Source organism: Pempheris klunzingeri, chromosome 7 (genome assembly GCF_042242105.1).
Source record: "Pempheris klunzingeri isolate RE-2024b chromosome 7, fPemKlu1.hap1, whole genome shotgun sequence".
In the NCBI taxonomy this organism is placed as follows: domain Eukaryota; kingdom Metazoa; phylum Chordata; class Actinopteri; order Acropomatiformes; family Pempheridae; genus Pempheris; species Pempheris klunzingeri.
In genome coordinates, this window is record NC_092018.1 from 25,692,579 (window position 1) to 25,709,097 (window position 16,519).

Below are 16,519 nucleotides of genomic sequence, written 5' to 3' on the forward strand. Positions count from 1 at the left end.
TCTGTTAACAAACACTGGAAAGATTAATGGCACTCACGCCCAGTCAAATAGAGGACCAAACACAAGGCCTTTCTCTGCAGTGCGTGTCGGGTTACCTCTTTCACCAAGTGTTGAGTTCAAGGCTAATAACTAGGCTCTATCACAAACTTCTACAAACTAAACCCTCTGTCAAACATATTGTAGTAGTCCAAACCTGTGGTATTGCTTCTAGACAGAGTGGCTCTGATAAGCCCCTGAAAGAAATGTGGATACTAATATGCTACCACTGGAAAGGTATGGAGCTCAAAGAAACTGAGCAAACAGTAGAAGAGGACCACCCACCTGGAAATACTTGGAAAATACTTTATAAGGTAGGCTGATATTTCTGTTTGATTTGGGAACTTGTTCCTTGGGTTCATCTCCTTTCTCCCCAGAATCCTCTCTGGCACATTCTTCTAATGCATGGATGTCCTTGTCTGTCATGGAATCTGAAGCATTTTACATCCGTTCTGTTCCTGGCGATGGTTTTCCCATCTTTATAAGCCTGTGTGAACTGCTTCCCAAAATGTCCAATCCATTACAAGCATGTTTGTAATATCCATCTAGGCTGACGACTGTCCCCTTGCCAGCAATTGTACATTATCCAAGCGTCGTGTTTGGCCACAATCGCCTACCATCTGGCTTTGTCAATGAGCGTTACAGCCTCATCTGCAAACAACATTGGCTCTGAACTGCTCAACACAGATGAGCTTAAAAACGCACATAGCAGGGAACTGGGATCTTCAAACAAATGCAGGGTGGGGGGAAAAACCCACTCTTGCTGGCAGAATGACTGGAGCTTGGTATAAAGGATTAAAAACAAGAAAACCTGCAAGTGATCACAGGCGACATGCTTTACATTTCAGGCCTGACAGTAGTGATAAGACGCTACTCATGTATTCTCCCAAGTAAACAATGAAAATGCCTTCCACACTGCAGCTGGCTGCATCTCCATTGGAGGAGGAGGAGAAGGATTAAGATTAGACAGAAGATGTGATGAGAGCTACTGCTCTCTAGTGCTATCCAGTCTAAATTCCTCCCTTTATCCCCCCTAAAGAAACAAAAAAATAAGGAGCCTACATCCATTTAGCTTCCCTGTTGAGAGGAGTCAACCTGTGTTTCACAAGTTGGTCAGCTAACTGCAGGGGCTGCAGCTTATCTGCCAAACAGCTTTTCCCTTGTCAGAGAGCCTCTGATTTCTGAACTCACTGGTGAAGCATCAGCTCCCTACACACAGCTAAGACCTTGGCTTACAGCGAGGCAGTTAGTGAACTAGCCCTAACACAGTAAGACTGCTGCTAAGAGGGGTTGGGTTCAGCATGCAGCTTTGCTTGTCAATGGGATTTCTTTGCTTATAAAAGTCATTTATTGAATTATCTTTTCTCTGCAATGCTTTACTCGCTGAGCTTAGCCAAAAAACTCATATCAAATAATATCTTAACCTTTTGTCTCGATGACAGTAATCCTGTTACATGGTTTCAACATTGAGAATTCTCCCTGTTGTGTGCTTGCAATTGATGATTAGGCCAATAGAAATGTCTGAGTACAAGTGTCACATCTGGGTCGAAGCCACAGTAAAAATTCACATGTGCTTTTGTTCAGCATAGTGTACAATGCTGCTGATGGTGTAGTAGCTGAGGTGTAGGTGAGGGGAATCGTGCATAGAGAGGCCAGGATGGCAGTAAACTGGCATTTTATCATTTAACCTGAAGTGAAGAGACAGCATTGAAAAGCCTCAGGGGAGTACTGGCCTCTGCTGTGTACAGGAGATGGCTTTGAGGCTGCACAGTAATGCTCAGTATTGAAGTGACTCAATATATTTACTTTGACTTATCCCATACAGTGTGAAGCCCTCGGTATATGCCAGCCTTAACAGTAAGATGAGATGCACAGCTCAGAGATGACAGACCACTGCCATTATAAACCAAAGATGTATAGTGAAGGTGCAGCAGCCAAAAAGCTGCTCATGCCCCTGACAATCTACACTTCTAGCCTACATTCCCCTGTGGCCTTTAGTGATTTTGTAATTGCACCCCCTGCACAGCTGAAGCTGAATCCATATTCTGCCAATAAGCACAGAGCCACACAATGGAGCCTAATCACAGAGCCTTCAATGTGACTCCCATTTTCTGTCACAATAGCTGATCACCACCCACGGCCTGCAGACACTGATGACAGGGACTGATAGGACTGACTGACAGATGTCAAGTGTCCTGACATGTAATGGCTAACATACACAAGGGGGGGAAATACACCGGCAATCTCACATAGTTTTTGTTTCAAGATTGAAGCTCAGCCAGCAGTGACCCAATACTCTAAACAGGGGCTAAGTTAATATTTCATACATGCTGGGCTCTCTGCTCAGAGCAGACACTTTTCTAATGGACATTTTAGTGGTAGAGGGGCCCCAGAGTGCACAAAGGGATGGCATGACATATCTGCAATGACTTTACAAGGCAACTAATTGCTGTGCATAGAAATTCAGGAGTGTCTTTGAAAACAGGCGGCTTGTAAGAGCCGGGGAAATTCAACATCAATTCCTGAATCATACAAAACCACACAATTCCCTTCAGTCAGATTTTCAAGGTGCTGGGCAACAGACGGATTGTGGGTAATGTGGCTTGGTCCCTTTGACTGCCTGCCACTCTACGTAAATAATACATGGCGATGTTATCGTAATTTAAAACGCTATAAATATTGAAGAAGAATTAAAATAATTTATGGAACACCGCAGTATAACAGGATGTGTGTGAGTGTATGTGTGTGGGAGTGTTTTGTCTACTTTCACTCCCCTCTCACAGCTTATGGTGAAACGATGGGCAGCAGCAGTGCAAGCTGGGAATTCTGTAATTGCTTTTTCTGTCCCTGAAGCAGCCCTTCCTGCTTTAAATCAAAAAAGGCAATCTCTGTCAGTAATGGCTCAATTAATAATTAAACACGTGTCTTATCTCCGCTGAGCTCCCCCTATTTATTTTCATCTCTCTGACAGGGATGGCTGCACAAACAGCATTAGCACTATCAATAAAGGGAGCATTAATATCAGCCCCTTTCTCCAAAAACAAATCACCCTGCTCGTGAGCTGTCCTACGTCTGTGAGCAGTAATAACCCAAAGATTAATAAAGAAACAAGACATATTCTTTGGTTTTCTCCAATTTCCAAGTATTTCCAGTGTCTGAACTGAGTGTCAGCTAACCCGTCTGCCTTCTGCTAGGAGTTTGTAGCGTTTTAGTATTTGAATTAAATCAGGACTTTTTCAAACCAATCACAGTAGGAACCCAAGGTGAGTTTCACCAGACTCAGGTTCCACAGCATTGATGGCTACTTTCAATTCCAGCCTTACTAATGTGGCTGTGTGAAGCCTCTGCAGCCCTTGTGTTTTTCCAACAACATGTCTGCCCTCCAGACATCTAGCTTGCCTGCTAGCCAACCAGCCACACTCTCAATCTACTTCCACTCTATCCTGATTCAACGCTGGCGAAAAGGTGATTTGTTGGTCAGAGGGTCAACCTCCATTCATTATTTAATGGGTGAGAGGCTGCAAACAGTCAGACCTGCCGCCGAGGTTAGTGATACATTACACTGACCTGGCCAGAGGAGAGCTGCCTGGCCGAATACAAACATGCTCTCTCATCTACTTCACTATGCCTGAGCTGCCCTCAATCCCCCCTGTGCCTGACCTTGCTGCTCACTCTCCAATCTCTATCCTTCCTTCCTTCTCTGGCATTCAGAATCCAGCAGGTGAGACTGTGTTTCATTTTCCTGAAGCCTGCACTGCAGGAGCAGGCCTGTAGCCATGGCTGACCCAGGTAACAAAAGAGGAGGAGGAGCAGGAGGAGGCCATAGCTCTTTTATTGACATGCAGCAAACAGCAGTGGCGGAACAAAGGCCACTCAGCACCTATTGAGAGAGCAGGCCTGCAGACAGGGTGGTTGATTAGCGATTCGACACGGGGACCCTGGACTGTGTAGCACATAATGAGAGCTTAGGGAGCAAGCCATGAGCTGATGGGGGAAGGAGGTATGGTGGAGGTGGGCTGAGGATAGAGGAGGCGAAAGGCGGGGTTCTACCAAGGAATTGATTTCCCACAATATCAGACTGATATATGAGTAAAAGAGCTCAATAGAAAAAAAAAAAGAAAGGGTATGGGCAGATCCTAAATCCTTAAGCTACAGCATTTGTAATGTGTTTATATATAAACAGTTAGAGGATAAGCCCTAAATCCACTGCCAAGCTAAATGGTTTATGCATCTTTTTTGTTTGTTTACTTCTGTGTCAATTAAGCAAATTGGTCCTACATCCCTGACGAGCAAGTGAGTGGATTTTGCATTCATGTCCAAAAGCTTCTATCTCTCTGAGCACCACGGTAACCCTGTCTTCACCTTTCAAGTGGCCTCAGAGAGATGTTAACGGAGTCAGATGTGCATGATGGGAAATGTGTGTGTCCTTTTTTTCTCTTCTTCGTCTGCACACTCTCTCCTTCCTTTGTTCCACTGGTCTAATCCAGTATGTGTGGGCCGGTAAGTTTAATGGAAACAATTTATTAAGTCCGGCTTAAAATGCCATCTGCAGCTAAGCCTCCCAAAGCCGCTAAGCTCCTGGTTTTGCCCCGGAGCTTGCTGTGTTCACGCTTACTGTAATGCTCTGTTTAAAATGAGCACAACGGGTCAAAATTAATCAGGATTACAAGGGCACAAATCCACTTCAGAAATGGGTTTTCTACCAATCTTTCTCCTGCAATCCCAAGATGCCCCAGGTTTGTCTGGTGGACTGCACACCACATGGGTTTACCCTCACACCATGGCAGGTAGTACCCAGCTAGGTCAAAAGGACCTGAGAGAGCACAAGGGGCGGTGAAAGACGTTGCCTAGACTGTACCTACTGCTCTAAAACCCACAGATACAACATTCAACATAGTCACTGCAGATTCCAAAGTCTTCTTCTCAGATATTTCTAGCCAGTCACAGCGAGGTGATAACTCCCCACCACTTCCATAGGCGCAGCACCGAAATGTTATAAGACAGCCTACCAGTGAAGTGTTTATCTGGGCTCTGTGGATGTGCCCCGTTCATGCTCAGCAGCTACATTTAGCTTCTCATTCGCCTTCAAGCAAGCGACAGCAGTAAACTCTGACCTGCAATTCAATAAGAGTAGCCCTGAGTGGAGCACAAGTCTTCACAGCGCTTTTACTTAAACATGCCATCCTCCAGGAAATCAATAATTTGCAGGAGGTTTAAGACAGGAAATAAACAAAAACCAATAACTGTTAGATAATACTTGCCCTTTGCTGTACCTTCCTACCTCATAACCACCAACACAGGCAGACATTCAGCAGAACTAGTTCTTGGCTAGTTCCTGGGTAACAATATACAAAGAGAATTGCATAGTGTGTGCTGTGTTATTAAAGATACTATTAGCTTGTCCTATTATCGCACTATTAGCTTGCATCTATAATAGATTGTCAACAGACTAGAGATATAGAGAAGATAAAAAAGGAAGTATGAGAGAAAGAAGGCAAGAGTGTCTGGGTTTTGCTCAAAACCGTGTTCTGTGTGCATAATTACAGCGCTCTGCCTTCGCTGATTACAATGTTGGTCTTTCCTCTCCTCTATTAATCCTGAACCGTTTCATTAACATGACAGACTGCAGGCCTGTGTGCAATTTGGACTTAACCTCAACTGTTTGTACCCGTTAATGCTCACCAAAATAAAGTTCAGAAATGAGCACAATGTTGAAAAGCAAAGAGGAGGTAAAAGAAACAACACTCATTACCTAGAGAAATGTACAAGCCAAACATCATCAAAGCATTTTATATTTATGTGTGCCATAATGTTTATGTGTGTGTGTGTGTGGTTCTGTCTGAGTGTCTCCCAGCGAACAACTCGACAGGCCTGGTGATCAGAGGAAAGCGGGCTTTTCATTGGTCCCATAGGACCATGAGTGAGACCGGTAATGGGACACATACGCCGCATTCTAAACCAGAGGAAAACAGCCTGTGGGGTGCACTGTATTACACACACACATTACACACAGAAAAACCAGTCTAGGACAAAAACAAACACTGTCCTAGAATCTATAACAGCACAAAACAACATCAGGATGGGTGAAGAGAGCTGGCTGGTGGCAGCTCAGCAACTGTAGCGTAGCTAACTTCTTCCTCATCATCACTAAATCACACATCAAACTGCTGATTTCTTTGCTGCCTCACCCTTTCTAACCCATAATTCTTAACTGGTGCCCTTGGTACACTGGTACATTACTGTTTCTTCCAAACAGGATCTAGTTGATCTGTGTGACAATCAGAAGAGACTCTGATTGGATTATCTGGATGTAATTCCACGGTTCTAATCCTCAGCCCTGTGTGCACATTAGCAAGATCCACAGAGGCCTTCATTCGCCAGCTGACATGGAGGGGGTGTTTGTGTGTGGATGTGTGGAAAATTCTGTACTACCAGTTCTTTACAGCAGAGTGTGTTTATATGCAGCCATGTTCTGTACAGGCATGCAGGGAAAATAAGTCAACACCCTGACAGCTGACAACAGCAGTAGTCCAGTAGCCCGGTGGAGAATAGATGGAGTCGGACGTGGTCTAGTTGTTTTCTAAACCATGCAAGTCTGGAAGTCATTGTCATTGTGAACGCTGGTTTCATGAGGCAGACGCTGGTCACAGGTCATCTACATCACACAGCCGGCAGGCCTGGTTTCTCTCCTCCTTGTCAGCAATGCTTTTCCACTCAGCAGTCAGAGCTACTGTACTAAACCAAGCAACACCTTTATGTGTTATTAAGAGGGAACCTAGTTTATATGGTGAATGTTCTGACAAGTAGGTGAATGAAACAGAGGGAGGCAAAAATGCTCACTAATTAGCAATTATCAATCATACTAATATAATACAAATATATAATCTATGTAGCCTATAGAGTGCTACATTTTTCAAAACATGTTTTCAACATATATTGTAAGTGGTATCCCAGGTTACACTGGTATGGCGTCACTGACATTTTTAACAGCCCAGTTGACGCGAGCTGATCTATTTGTCCAGTCTGTCCTTCAGACGTTCCTCCCAAAACCCTCCTCGTGGCCCTAGTTTACACTGTTCTCCACTCCCACCTCTTTCTCTCTCTGCCTGCGTTAATGGTCCTGCTTCCTGGCTTCTGCCCCGGGGGGACGTGGCCTGCATGATGCTATCTGTCACTAGTAGGCTGATCGTGCCTTTCCTCCCTTCTCCGCCTGCCTGCATCCACAATTTGTCACCTTTCTCCCTGTTCTGACCTGGCAAGCGTCATTGCATTGCGTGAACGTACACATGCAGACAACATTCTGTGCCCATATGGTATACACCAGCACATGTATGCTGTGGGACTCCCATAGACAAACAAAAGCGCAAAATCACATACCATCATGCATGAACATATACAAAAGCAAAGGCCTCATAATCCACATATGTGCAAATGTGACCGCATACACACAGAGTTTGTGTTGTCTGGGGGGCTGACAAAGCTCTTTCTCTCGCCTTCCTTTGGCATCCATTATGGTCCAGGCCTGCTGTCAGAGAGCTTGTATTGCCTGAGGGAAGTTCCCATTTGTGGGAGCATGTGGCAGGGAGACTCTAAATCCCCTCTAATGAACCAATATGTAGGAGGGCTAAGCCTTTGGCGGGGTCGCACAAGAAACACCACTCCGCACCCAAGCAAAGATGTATGCATATGTAGTCACCAGACCTTGTTAATGTCTGCTGACATTTAAATCTGAATGGGAGCTGCAGGATTAGAGCGGAGGAGGTTTGGACTCATTCGCAAAACCCTGTTGTTGTTATGAGTGTAAATGAGACAGAAAGAAAACAGAGTGGGCTTACCTTTGGGTGTGGTAGGGGAAAAGAGCTTCTCCGATCCTACATCAGACACCTGGAAAAACAAGACGGCAGACCGTTACTGGATTTGTCTAATGAGCTGAATCAGTGGCAAACTTCGGTCAATCCTATTTCACCAAAACCGGCTCATATAATTTAAGATAATTCATCAAAACCAATGCAAGTACTGACACACGTTTTATCTGTCCAGTAAAAGGCTTATTCAGCCACAAATGTAGCCACACGTGTTTAGAGGAAAAGTCACACAGCATTATACAGTCAATCAAAAGACAGCCAAGGAGAAGACTCTCGTCTGGCTTTTTCCTGTTGGTATAACATTAGGTGGCACTGTTGTGCCACCTGAAAACCCTCAAAAGTAATGCTGTCAAAGACAGAGGAAGTCAGTAAGGTGGCTATGCAGCACAAGAGCACAAAGGCTCCTGCATACATGCTGCTACTCAGAAATGACATTTTGTTCTGCAATATTTTGAATGGAACAACATGAACAGAACGTGGTTCCACTCTAAAACCAATATACTTATTTGACAAATTCAACATCAAAGACAATATCAGCCCCCTCGGGAAATAAACAGATGAGCACAGAAGATGATCTGTCAACAAAATGAGCATTTATTGGGTCAAAACCGTTGTTACTGATTTGGCTGATGTGACTGACATTGAGCAGTGGAAACCCTCTGGAGTGAAGTCAAATGGAGGTTGAGTCACTTGAGGGAGAACGACATCTTGCTATGAGGTGATAATGGAAACCTCTAGACTAAACACTGAAAGGTATTTTCCTCTCTGCTTTAGATGGATATGTAGATTCTGGCGAGGACCACCTAAATCAAAACACACCATACGTTTGTACAAGAATACAAGTTCAGTGGCCAGATGGAACATTTTTAAACACTATGAGTGAAAAGCAGTAAATCAACACAAAACCTGGTATTGTGCAATATACCGTAGCAAAAGGTCTGTGTGCTTGGAAGATAATATTAACAATGAAAATCCTCCTCAGCTGTAATATCAGCCCATATAGGGGTTTTGTTTAAAGCACAGTTTCCCTTTGCTTTAGATAGTCTCATCTGGGTTCTGCACACTTGTAAAAAGCTGCAGGAGCTGAACATATGTTCCTACCAAAGGGCCCGAGTGTCCTTAACTGCCATGCTTGTATTTTATGCTTCACAAAGGGAGCATATGTAAAGAATGAACAGTGAATCAGAGTGAGTGCAAGAGAGACAGAGACAAAAAGAGAAAGCAAATGATTTTGTAAACACAGATGGCTGTCCTTGGCATCCGTGTTAGTTCTTCACAAGTGTTTTGAGGACGTCCTCTTCTTTCCAAGACCTCCCAATTTCTACTTGACTGCCACTGTGTTACTGTTCTGCACAGTGTTTGTCTGTCTGTGCTTGATGTCTCGTCTCAGCGCTAACCACAACAGTGTCGAAGGAAAGTGCTGATTCTCTCAACAAATTGCTGTCATTTGCTGTCAGCAGCCATATAGAAAGCATAATGAAATACCACATAAGCAGAAGTGTTAACTTAAAACATGAAAACAAAATGGGAAAAAAAATGGCCAAATTATCTGTTGATAATTATGGAGAGATGTTAGTCAAATTCTACAGTCGATTGCTCAAAGCTTCTGATGATGCTCTGCGATTTTAAATTTGCAATATGCAAATATTATACTTAATATCATTAGATTATTTAACAGTGTACCTTTAACTTCTGTTACAGCCATTTTTGAGATTATATTATTTATAGACAGACTGGTCTACCGGTGTGTTTGAGGTAGTTCACTAAACTGATGGAACTGTAAGAGGAGGTCAGCAACACCACTTGTCTTATAAGCGGGACATTTAAGTAGTGCTAACACTCAGCTGAATGGAGATGTTTCCCATTTCCTCTCACAGCAGACTATAGAGGAAAGACAAGAGTGTTGTGCATTGCCCTCTTTCAGTCTCCCAGAACCAGGGCGCCAGGCTACAACACAGGCTCTTTGTTAGCTTTGGACGACATTAAACGCTCCAGTACCAAGCCTCAGCACTGCAGCAGCACAACCTCAGCCTTGAATCATGGCCCCGGAGGCTGTGGAAGAAAAATATGGGCTCAGAATGAAATGAAGCTTGTCAAATGGACACGGGAGCTGGCTCAGGGACTTGCTTAGTGTGGCACGGGGTCACAAAGGCAAAAAAGACTGAGTGGGTCATGCCATAACTCACTATAACAGTTAAAACAATTCTTAGGACCAGAGTGGTATCCAGAGAGCGAGGCAGACATAACGTTCCTGAGGACGAGAACAGAAAATGCTGTGTTTACCATGTGCCAAGACGACCTAGTTCTCCTTATTCCTATTCTGGCCATTCTGAGTGTGCAGTGAGCTGTTTTATATTCCAAACTTATTCCAAGGAACATCAACAACCAATATTTAGATTTTAATGCTGTGTTTTCGACCTGCCAAGTCTGCATGAGTCAGTTGTATAATCCACAATTACAAGGCCGGCTTACAAAAGCGTTTCTTAAAAAGGCATGTCAAAGCAGGGCCCTGATTTGGCTAGCTGTTGTTTTTGTAGAACTTTCTGGGTTTTGCTGGTCAAGTTGACATTTTTTCACGGGGCTGTGCTGCTGGCAGTCTTCGCTGCCTGCGGTTGTGGTGTACAGAGGTCATGTATAACAAATTCTTCACACTCTCTTTGTTGAGGCAACCCTGGCTGCCATTAAAAACAGACAGGGAAAGACGAGACAGAGGGAAAATATATAGAGAGAAAAAGAGACAGACAAAGAAAAAAAAGAGGAGCAAAGGCCAGGTTTTCCAAAGGAAACAGGGAAATTTAACCATTTAAAAAAATAATGGGGGAAATTCAAGCCACATTGCCTGGGAGCCAAAAGCCCTTGGAGCGGGCCGCAGGAAGCCTGACCTTTGAGGGGGCCGTCTGCTATCTGAGCCTGGGGCTTCAGGGGCCTGGCCTCCTCTCTGGAGGGCCGTCAGCAGGCCTCAGCTTTCCTTCCCTATTCTATTCATTAGCCATGCTTTATGATTCAGCTTCCTCTGAGCCACACAAGAGCTCCCTGAGGAAAGAGACTGCTGGAGAGAGGGAGAAAAAAGGGAGTGAGACTGAGGGAGGGGGAAAAAAGCAAGAAGGAGGTCATAGGGCCCAGCCGGGGCCCAGCTCTCAGCAGCTGTGAAATCCTTCCGTTTCCTCGGCAGGCGTAAAAGGAATGAGGGGGAGAAAGAAAAAGGAGGAGGCCAGGGAGGGAGCTGAGCCAGTAAACCCACCGTCAGAGTGCTAACTCCCTGAAGAGCCACATGCAGAACCATAATTCCCAGATTTAAGGAATGCCAAATTACAAATTACACTGCTGTTTGTTTTAAAAAGTCCCCAACTTCCCTGAACACCAGTGACTTATTGGCTGCATAAATCTCCAGATAATAGCAGAACCACAAAGGGAGAGCAGAGAGGCAGAAACCATTGCTAGCAATAAGTGAGACATTTACTGAGAAATCCGAAATGCATTTGCTGTCACAGCAAAGGGAAAAAAATCTTCTTTGTTCACATTGGTTTTCCTTTACAACACAGCAAGCTAATTAATTTAGAAAATATGAGACAAGCTTAATGGCACTTTCTTTAGTGCTAAAATGCTTCCCCGCTTAATTTCAGCACAATGGGCCAACTGAGCAAGGTGATGCAGGCAGCGAGGGAGGACAGTATAATCAACTGAATGACCTTCAGGCGTAAATTTATGAAAGACATTGATCAGTTAAGGCTGTGATTTCAGCGAGACAGGAAGGTCAGCAATTACCCAGATTCAATTAACCTCATTTAGTAAAGACTGCTGAGAGACCAGTTTCTCTCCCCTCAACCCCCACCCAGCAAACCCCTGCTTCATATCAAACGATCCCCAGGCTGTCCATCTACCTTTGATCCGAGAGCTCCTATTGCCCTGCATTCTTTGGAGCTGAGCAAATTATCTCCAAAACAGGCATAAATCTTGCAGCCAGTGGTTAGGTAACCCCCCCCCCCCATCAAAGCAGGGAAAGCCCCTCCCCTCCCTGGTAGAGATATAATTTTTACACAGGCTGGAAGTGCTATCACAACAGCTGTAGCGTGAAAACAAAGAAACCTGTCAGTAGGCTTTGTTGTGGGCTCATGCCTGCAAAGACTGTAATTACAATTTAGTTCTGAGTCATTTGGCGCATGCTATGTTCTTGACAGACTGTTGTAGGACAAGAAGTAAGGCAGCTAATCTTAACACTTATATACCACAAACCAAATATGAGACAACAAGTTTTCAAAATGACATTTCCCTTACTTGAGAAAGAAACTAAAAAGATTGGCAGCTCAATATCAAAACCAATTTACAAGAGTGTACAAAAGATGATTCATACATTCGTACAAAATAATACAAATTAACAGCCATCGGTGCAGCTATAGCTACGAGCATGTTGTCCTACTGTGTGTTATAGAGCATAGGTGACAAACACAGCTCATTGTTGTGTGTACTGAATGAGTGGGTTAAAGGTTTTGGCGTAAACAAAGACACTTGATGGTCCTGTTTAAGAGTACACGGCTACTCTGTGTTCTATTGATGTGACAGGTCTCGGCACTAAAAGACTCAGGCAGCTAAAAGAAAGAGAGGAAAAAACAGAGAGTGAGAAAAAGAAGGGAAGAGGGCACATATCCAGGGATAGGCTCTCAATTACCATGGCCGAATCCGTCTGTCCATGGATTCATACTCACCACATCCCCCCACACACACACATACACACACACTGTTAATTTGCTTCCCTGCTTGGTGTTTCATCACTGTCAACTTCCTCCTTCACTGCCCTTTCTTCCAATTTTCCATTTACTGTCACCTGAAGTCCTGTGTTGCATCTCTTTCAGGGTTGTACTGATACATATTTTCTTTAGGCAAATATCAGATTTTAGAAAGTTTCTCTCATTCAGCTTTAATGCGATGAAGATGATGCCATTTGTTAGAACACAATTATTCTTAAACTGACCAATGGCTGTCTTAATATTTTGATTTGAATTGGTCATATTTATTTTCTACGAATATAATGACAATCCCACAATGATCTTGAACTTATCAGTACTGATATGGTAAGAGTAAAAATCAGTCAAACCCTTGCAGGGGTCTGGTTTTCTTTATTCCTGTGGGAGCAGCTCCCTGCTTTGATAAACCTTTCAATCAGTACCCACTCCGGGCCCTCAACTACTGTCACCCTTTCAACCCAGACGCCTGCTAATGCTACTTTAACAATAAACGCCGCATTAACTATGCACAGTGGGCCTACAGCTCCCAGGCTGCAATGGAAGACACCAAATTAATTATCTCTCCTGCATTTGTCCTCGCACTGCTCCAGAAACTTAATGACCTCCCGAGCGGTCGTTTATTATAAGCCGCAGCAGCACTAAGCATTCCCAGGGCAGGGAACAGGCACCATCTACCTTACCTCCAATTCCCACCCACCACTACCACCAGTGCCGTCACCGCCTGCTTGTCAGAACAGGTGTGGGCCAGCAAGACTGCAAATCCCCAGCGAGCATGATGGGATATACAGCATGAACGAAAAAGAGAGAAGCAACCTCCCACGCAACTGTCAACCAACAGATACTCGCCTCAACTGGAGCATCATTAAGATGATAATGAATTCCATAGTGACCGTGTAGAATGGAGTGGTCTCTCCCTGCACACACACACAACGCACACACAAACCTCTTTATACTTAGCCCCAAGTGCCATTCTCATAGCCACGTATAACACGCTCATGTGTGTGTATGACGGAGGACCAGGGCTGACAACTCTGCTCCCTCTCCCCCTAGCAACAGACGCAGGGAAATGAATGCCGAGAGAGGAGCAGGGGGGCTTGAGCTTTGTGTAAAATATTACCCTTCGTCTCGCTTACCGCACCCCACACAACCACTCCCCCCTCCCCTGGCTGTGCAGCAGTTGCTAGCCCTTATCACGGCTGCCTGTCAGTTTAGTATACAAATTAGCAGTCTATCAGGGGAATGCAGGGGCCTGTTTCATCAGTAGGGAGAAGGGCAGAGGCACGCATTGCATTAAAGCCTCTCGCCGCTGCAGACAGAGAGGGTCACAAATCAACGCCTCAGCAGGCCCACAGCCAGCACTAACCAGATAAGGAGAAATGAAGGAAAAAGGACAAGACATATTTCACCGGAGAGGATCTAGACCTGCTCAGACTCCCTGCGAGGGCTCGGGAAGAAGGATGAAGGTGGGCTGCTAGGGGGGTATAAGGATGGAAGAGGTCACAAATCACAATTTGCAACCTTACAGATTAAAAAAATAGAACCAGGTATGGAATTAAAAAGGTAAAGAAATCCTGGTTATAAAATGCCAATGACAGAGTCAGAGGAAGTGCTTCCAGTTGATTATCAGCTAAACTCTTTAGGAAATTAGGACTTGCACATTCCCACTTTCTCCTGTGAAGTGAACCTGTGCATGTTAATACCAGCAGAGACAAAACGGCTGCGAAGGGCTCTCATTAAGTGGCATAATGCAATGAGGCACAGTCTAAATTGCAGCAATAAAAGCCGACAGACAAATCATCTCGACCATCGCAATCCATTTAACTCAATTAATGCAACACCAGGTCTGAGCTCAGTGGTTTAAAAGCATGTGTAGCTCTCCTGCCTTCTCAGGCTTAGGAGACTTTTTTGGGGGGGGCGGGTGGGGTGTGTGTGGGGGGGTGTACCAGGAGAGGGACAGGGTTAGTAGTATCTCTTTTAGGGTAAGATAAGGGTCAGGGTCAGTGTGGCACCACCATTGTACTTTGATTAAGCCCCGCTTGAAACCATGGAAATGGGGAAAGGCAGGGAGATAAAGGCAGTGGGAGATGGAAAATAAAAAGCAGGAGATTGTAGAAGCTCTGTTCAGCACAGCACAGCTGACTATGGAAAAGGCGTGGCCTCGTTTCCTTTTTAATGTCAAAATGTGTGCCAGCAGCGATAAGGACCGCAGGTAATCTCCCAGTGGAATCAGGGAGCTGCTCGTCATTATTCTCTGGCCCTGATATAGATCAGAGCACCAGTAGCTTCTTCTGGCTCTCCAGGTTTCTCGGCAGCTGAGATGGCAGATAGCCCTTTAAGACACGGCTCACTGCCCCCTGATTGGCTGGTCAACAGCCACAACCAAATCCCGGCTCCCTCGGGGCCGCCGTGAGGAGGTATGATAGGACGGGTCACGGAAACTCACTGTCCCCATATCCACATCATCCTTTTGTCGTGAAGCCTTTACCCCATTGTCAGTGTGGGTGGTGGAAAGTAAAAAAGCCTTTCTGGATGTTATTGTCTGAGAGGCAGGATAACAGACAGGCGGATTATTTCAAAAACAGCTTTCTCCAGAGCTCTCACAATGCGGCATCGTTGTTGCTGTGGAGAGGATCCTGGAGGAGATAATAATAATATTCCTAGTCAGAGCCTTTGCTGCAGTAGAGCTGCCTTCTAACAGAGAGATACACATCATTCTGACTGGCCCACTGTGACATAATCGCCCTGCGGAGAGCTGCAGGCAAGCTTGGTAGGCAAACCACCTCTCACTGCAGCTTGTTAAGAGAAAGGTGGCTTTAAGCACAGCTCAATAGAAACTCCTATTGAACGTGTTTTCTTTTCTCTCCATCTGAACAATGTCTAGGTGAGTCATGGCCCACCTCAGGCTACACAAGTTACATTCCTCCTTTCTTCCTCTCTCTTAAGATTGTACTGCGCTTTTGACTTGGATGAATTTGCTAAGAGGGGGAAAAAAAACAAACTCGACAGGGTCTTAAATAATGCAGTGATAAAAAAGCTGTGACCCTTTCCCTTGTCTCAACCCACACACAGTGAGTTTCTTCTGCAGTGAAAGACAGCACACAAAGAGAAGAAAAGGCAGAGCTGGCACTACATGGATATGTGTGGTAGGCACTGGTTTGCTCCTCTGGGCATGGACACCTTTAATGAGAGGAAAAAATGCGCAGCAAGAGGCAAATCTCACCAGTACTATGCCAGTGATTTTGAGTAATATGAATCACCTCCTCTCTAACACATATAAATATTGTTCTAATACCAGTGGGAGTTTGAGGCTGGCTCTGGGTTAGGAGAACTATGGGGGATCCAAGCACAACACACCAGCCTCCACACCAGTCATTCTGCAACCCACAGCCTCCTAAACCCTATACCATGCACACACTAGATGCCGTGATCCCTGACCTTTCAGCTTGGCTCTCTACTGAGCTCACAGTTTATCAGTGTGATGGGGGGTGTGAAGTTGTTGATGCTGATTTAGCAACACCATCTCTCCCAAACTGAAACAGCAGCTGAAATGAGGCAAAGGGAATTTAGGAATTCATGACGGCATCTTGGTACGGGAGGTGGCAAGTGGGGGAGTGGAAAAATGGAAATGGAACAGGGAAGACTGGCACCCATTGCCAAATGTCCCATCGGTCTCACACTACCACCCCCATGCCACTTTAAGGCACACTATCTCCCTGCTAGCACAAACAAACATGGTATGCACTATATAAAGGAGTCTCAGAACTCCAAAGCCCCCAGGTCATGTTGGAAAGGGATGTGGCACGTTAAGTGGAATGTACTTTTGATGCAGACATCAGGCCTCAGGTTTCTGGCAGATGTAACCCAAGCTTCTCTCTG

General features: G+C 44.9%; 1 protein-coding gene across 9 annotated transcripts in view; it reads right to left on the bottom strand.

Annotated features, from left to right (window-relative positions):
* The window catches only part of fbrsl1 (fibrosin-like 1), a 264,098-nt gene that overhangs the window by 25,863 nt on the left and 221,716 nt on the right, over positions 1–16,519 (bottom strand). For all 9 annotated transcript variants that reach the window (XM_070833128.1, XM_070833125.1, XM_070833126.1 and 6 more), the window contains one exon: positions 7,872–7,920. In XM_070833128.1, the coding sequence (XP_070689229.1) occupies positions 7,872–7,920 (49 nt within the window). The remainder of the gene's footprint in view (positions 1–7,871; positions 7,921–16,519) is intronic.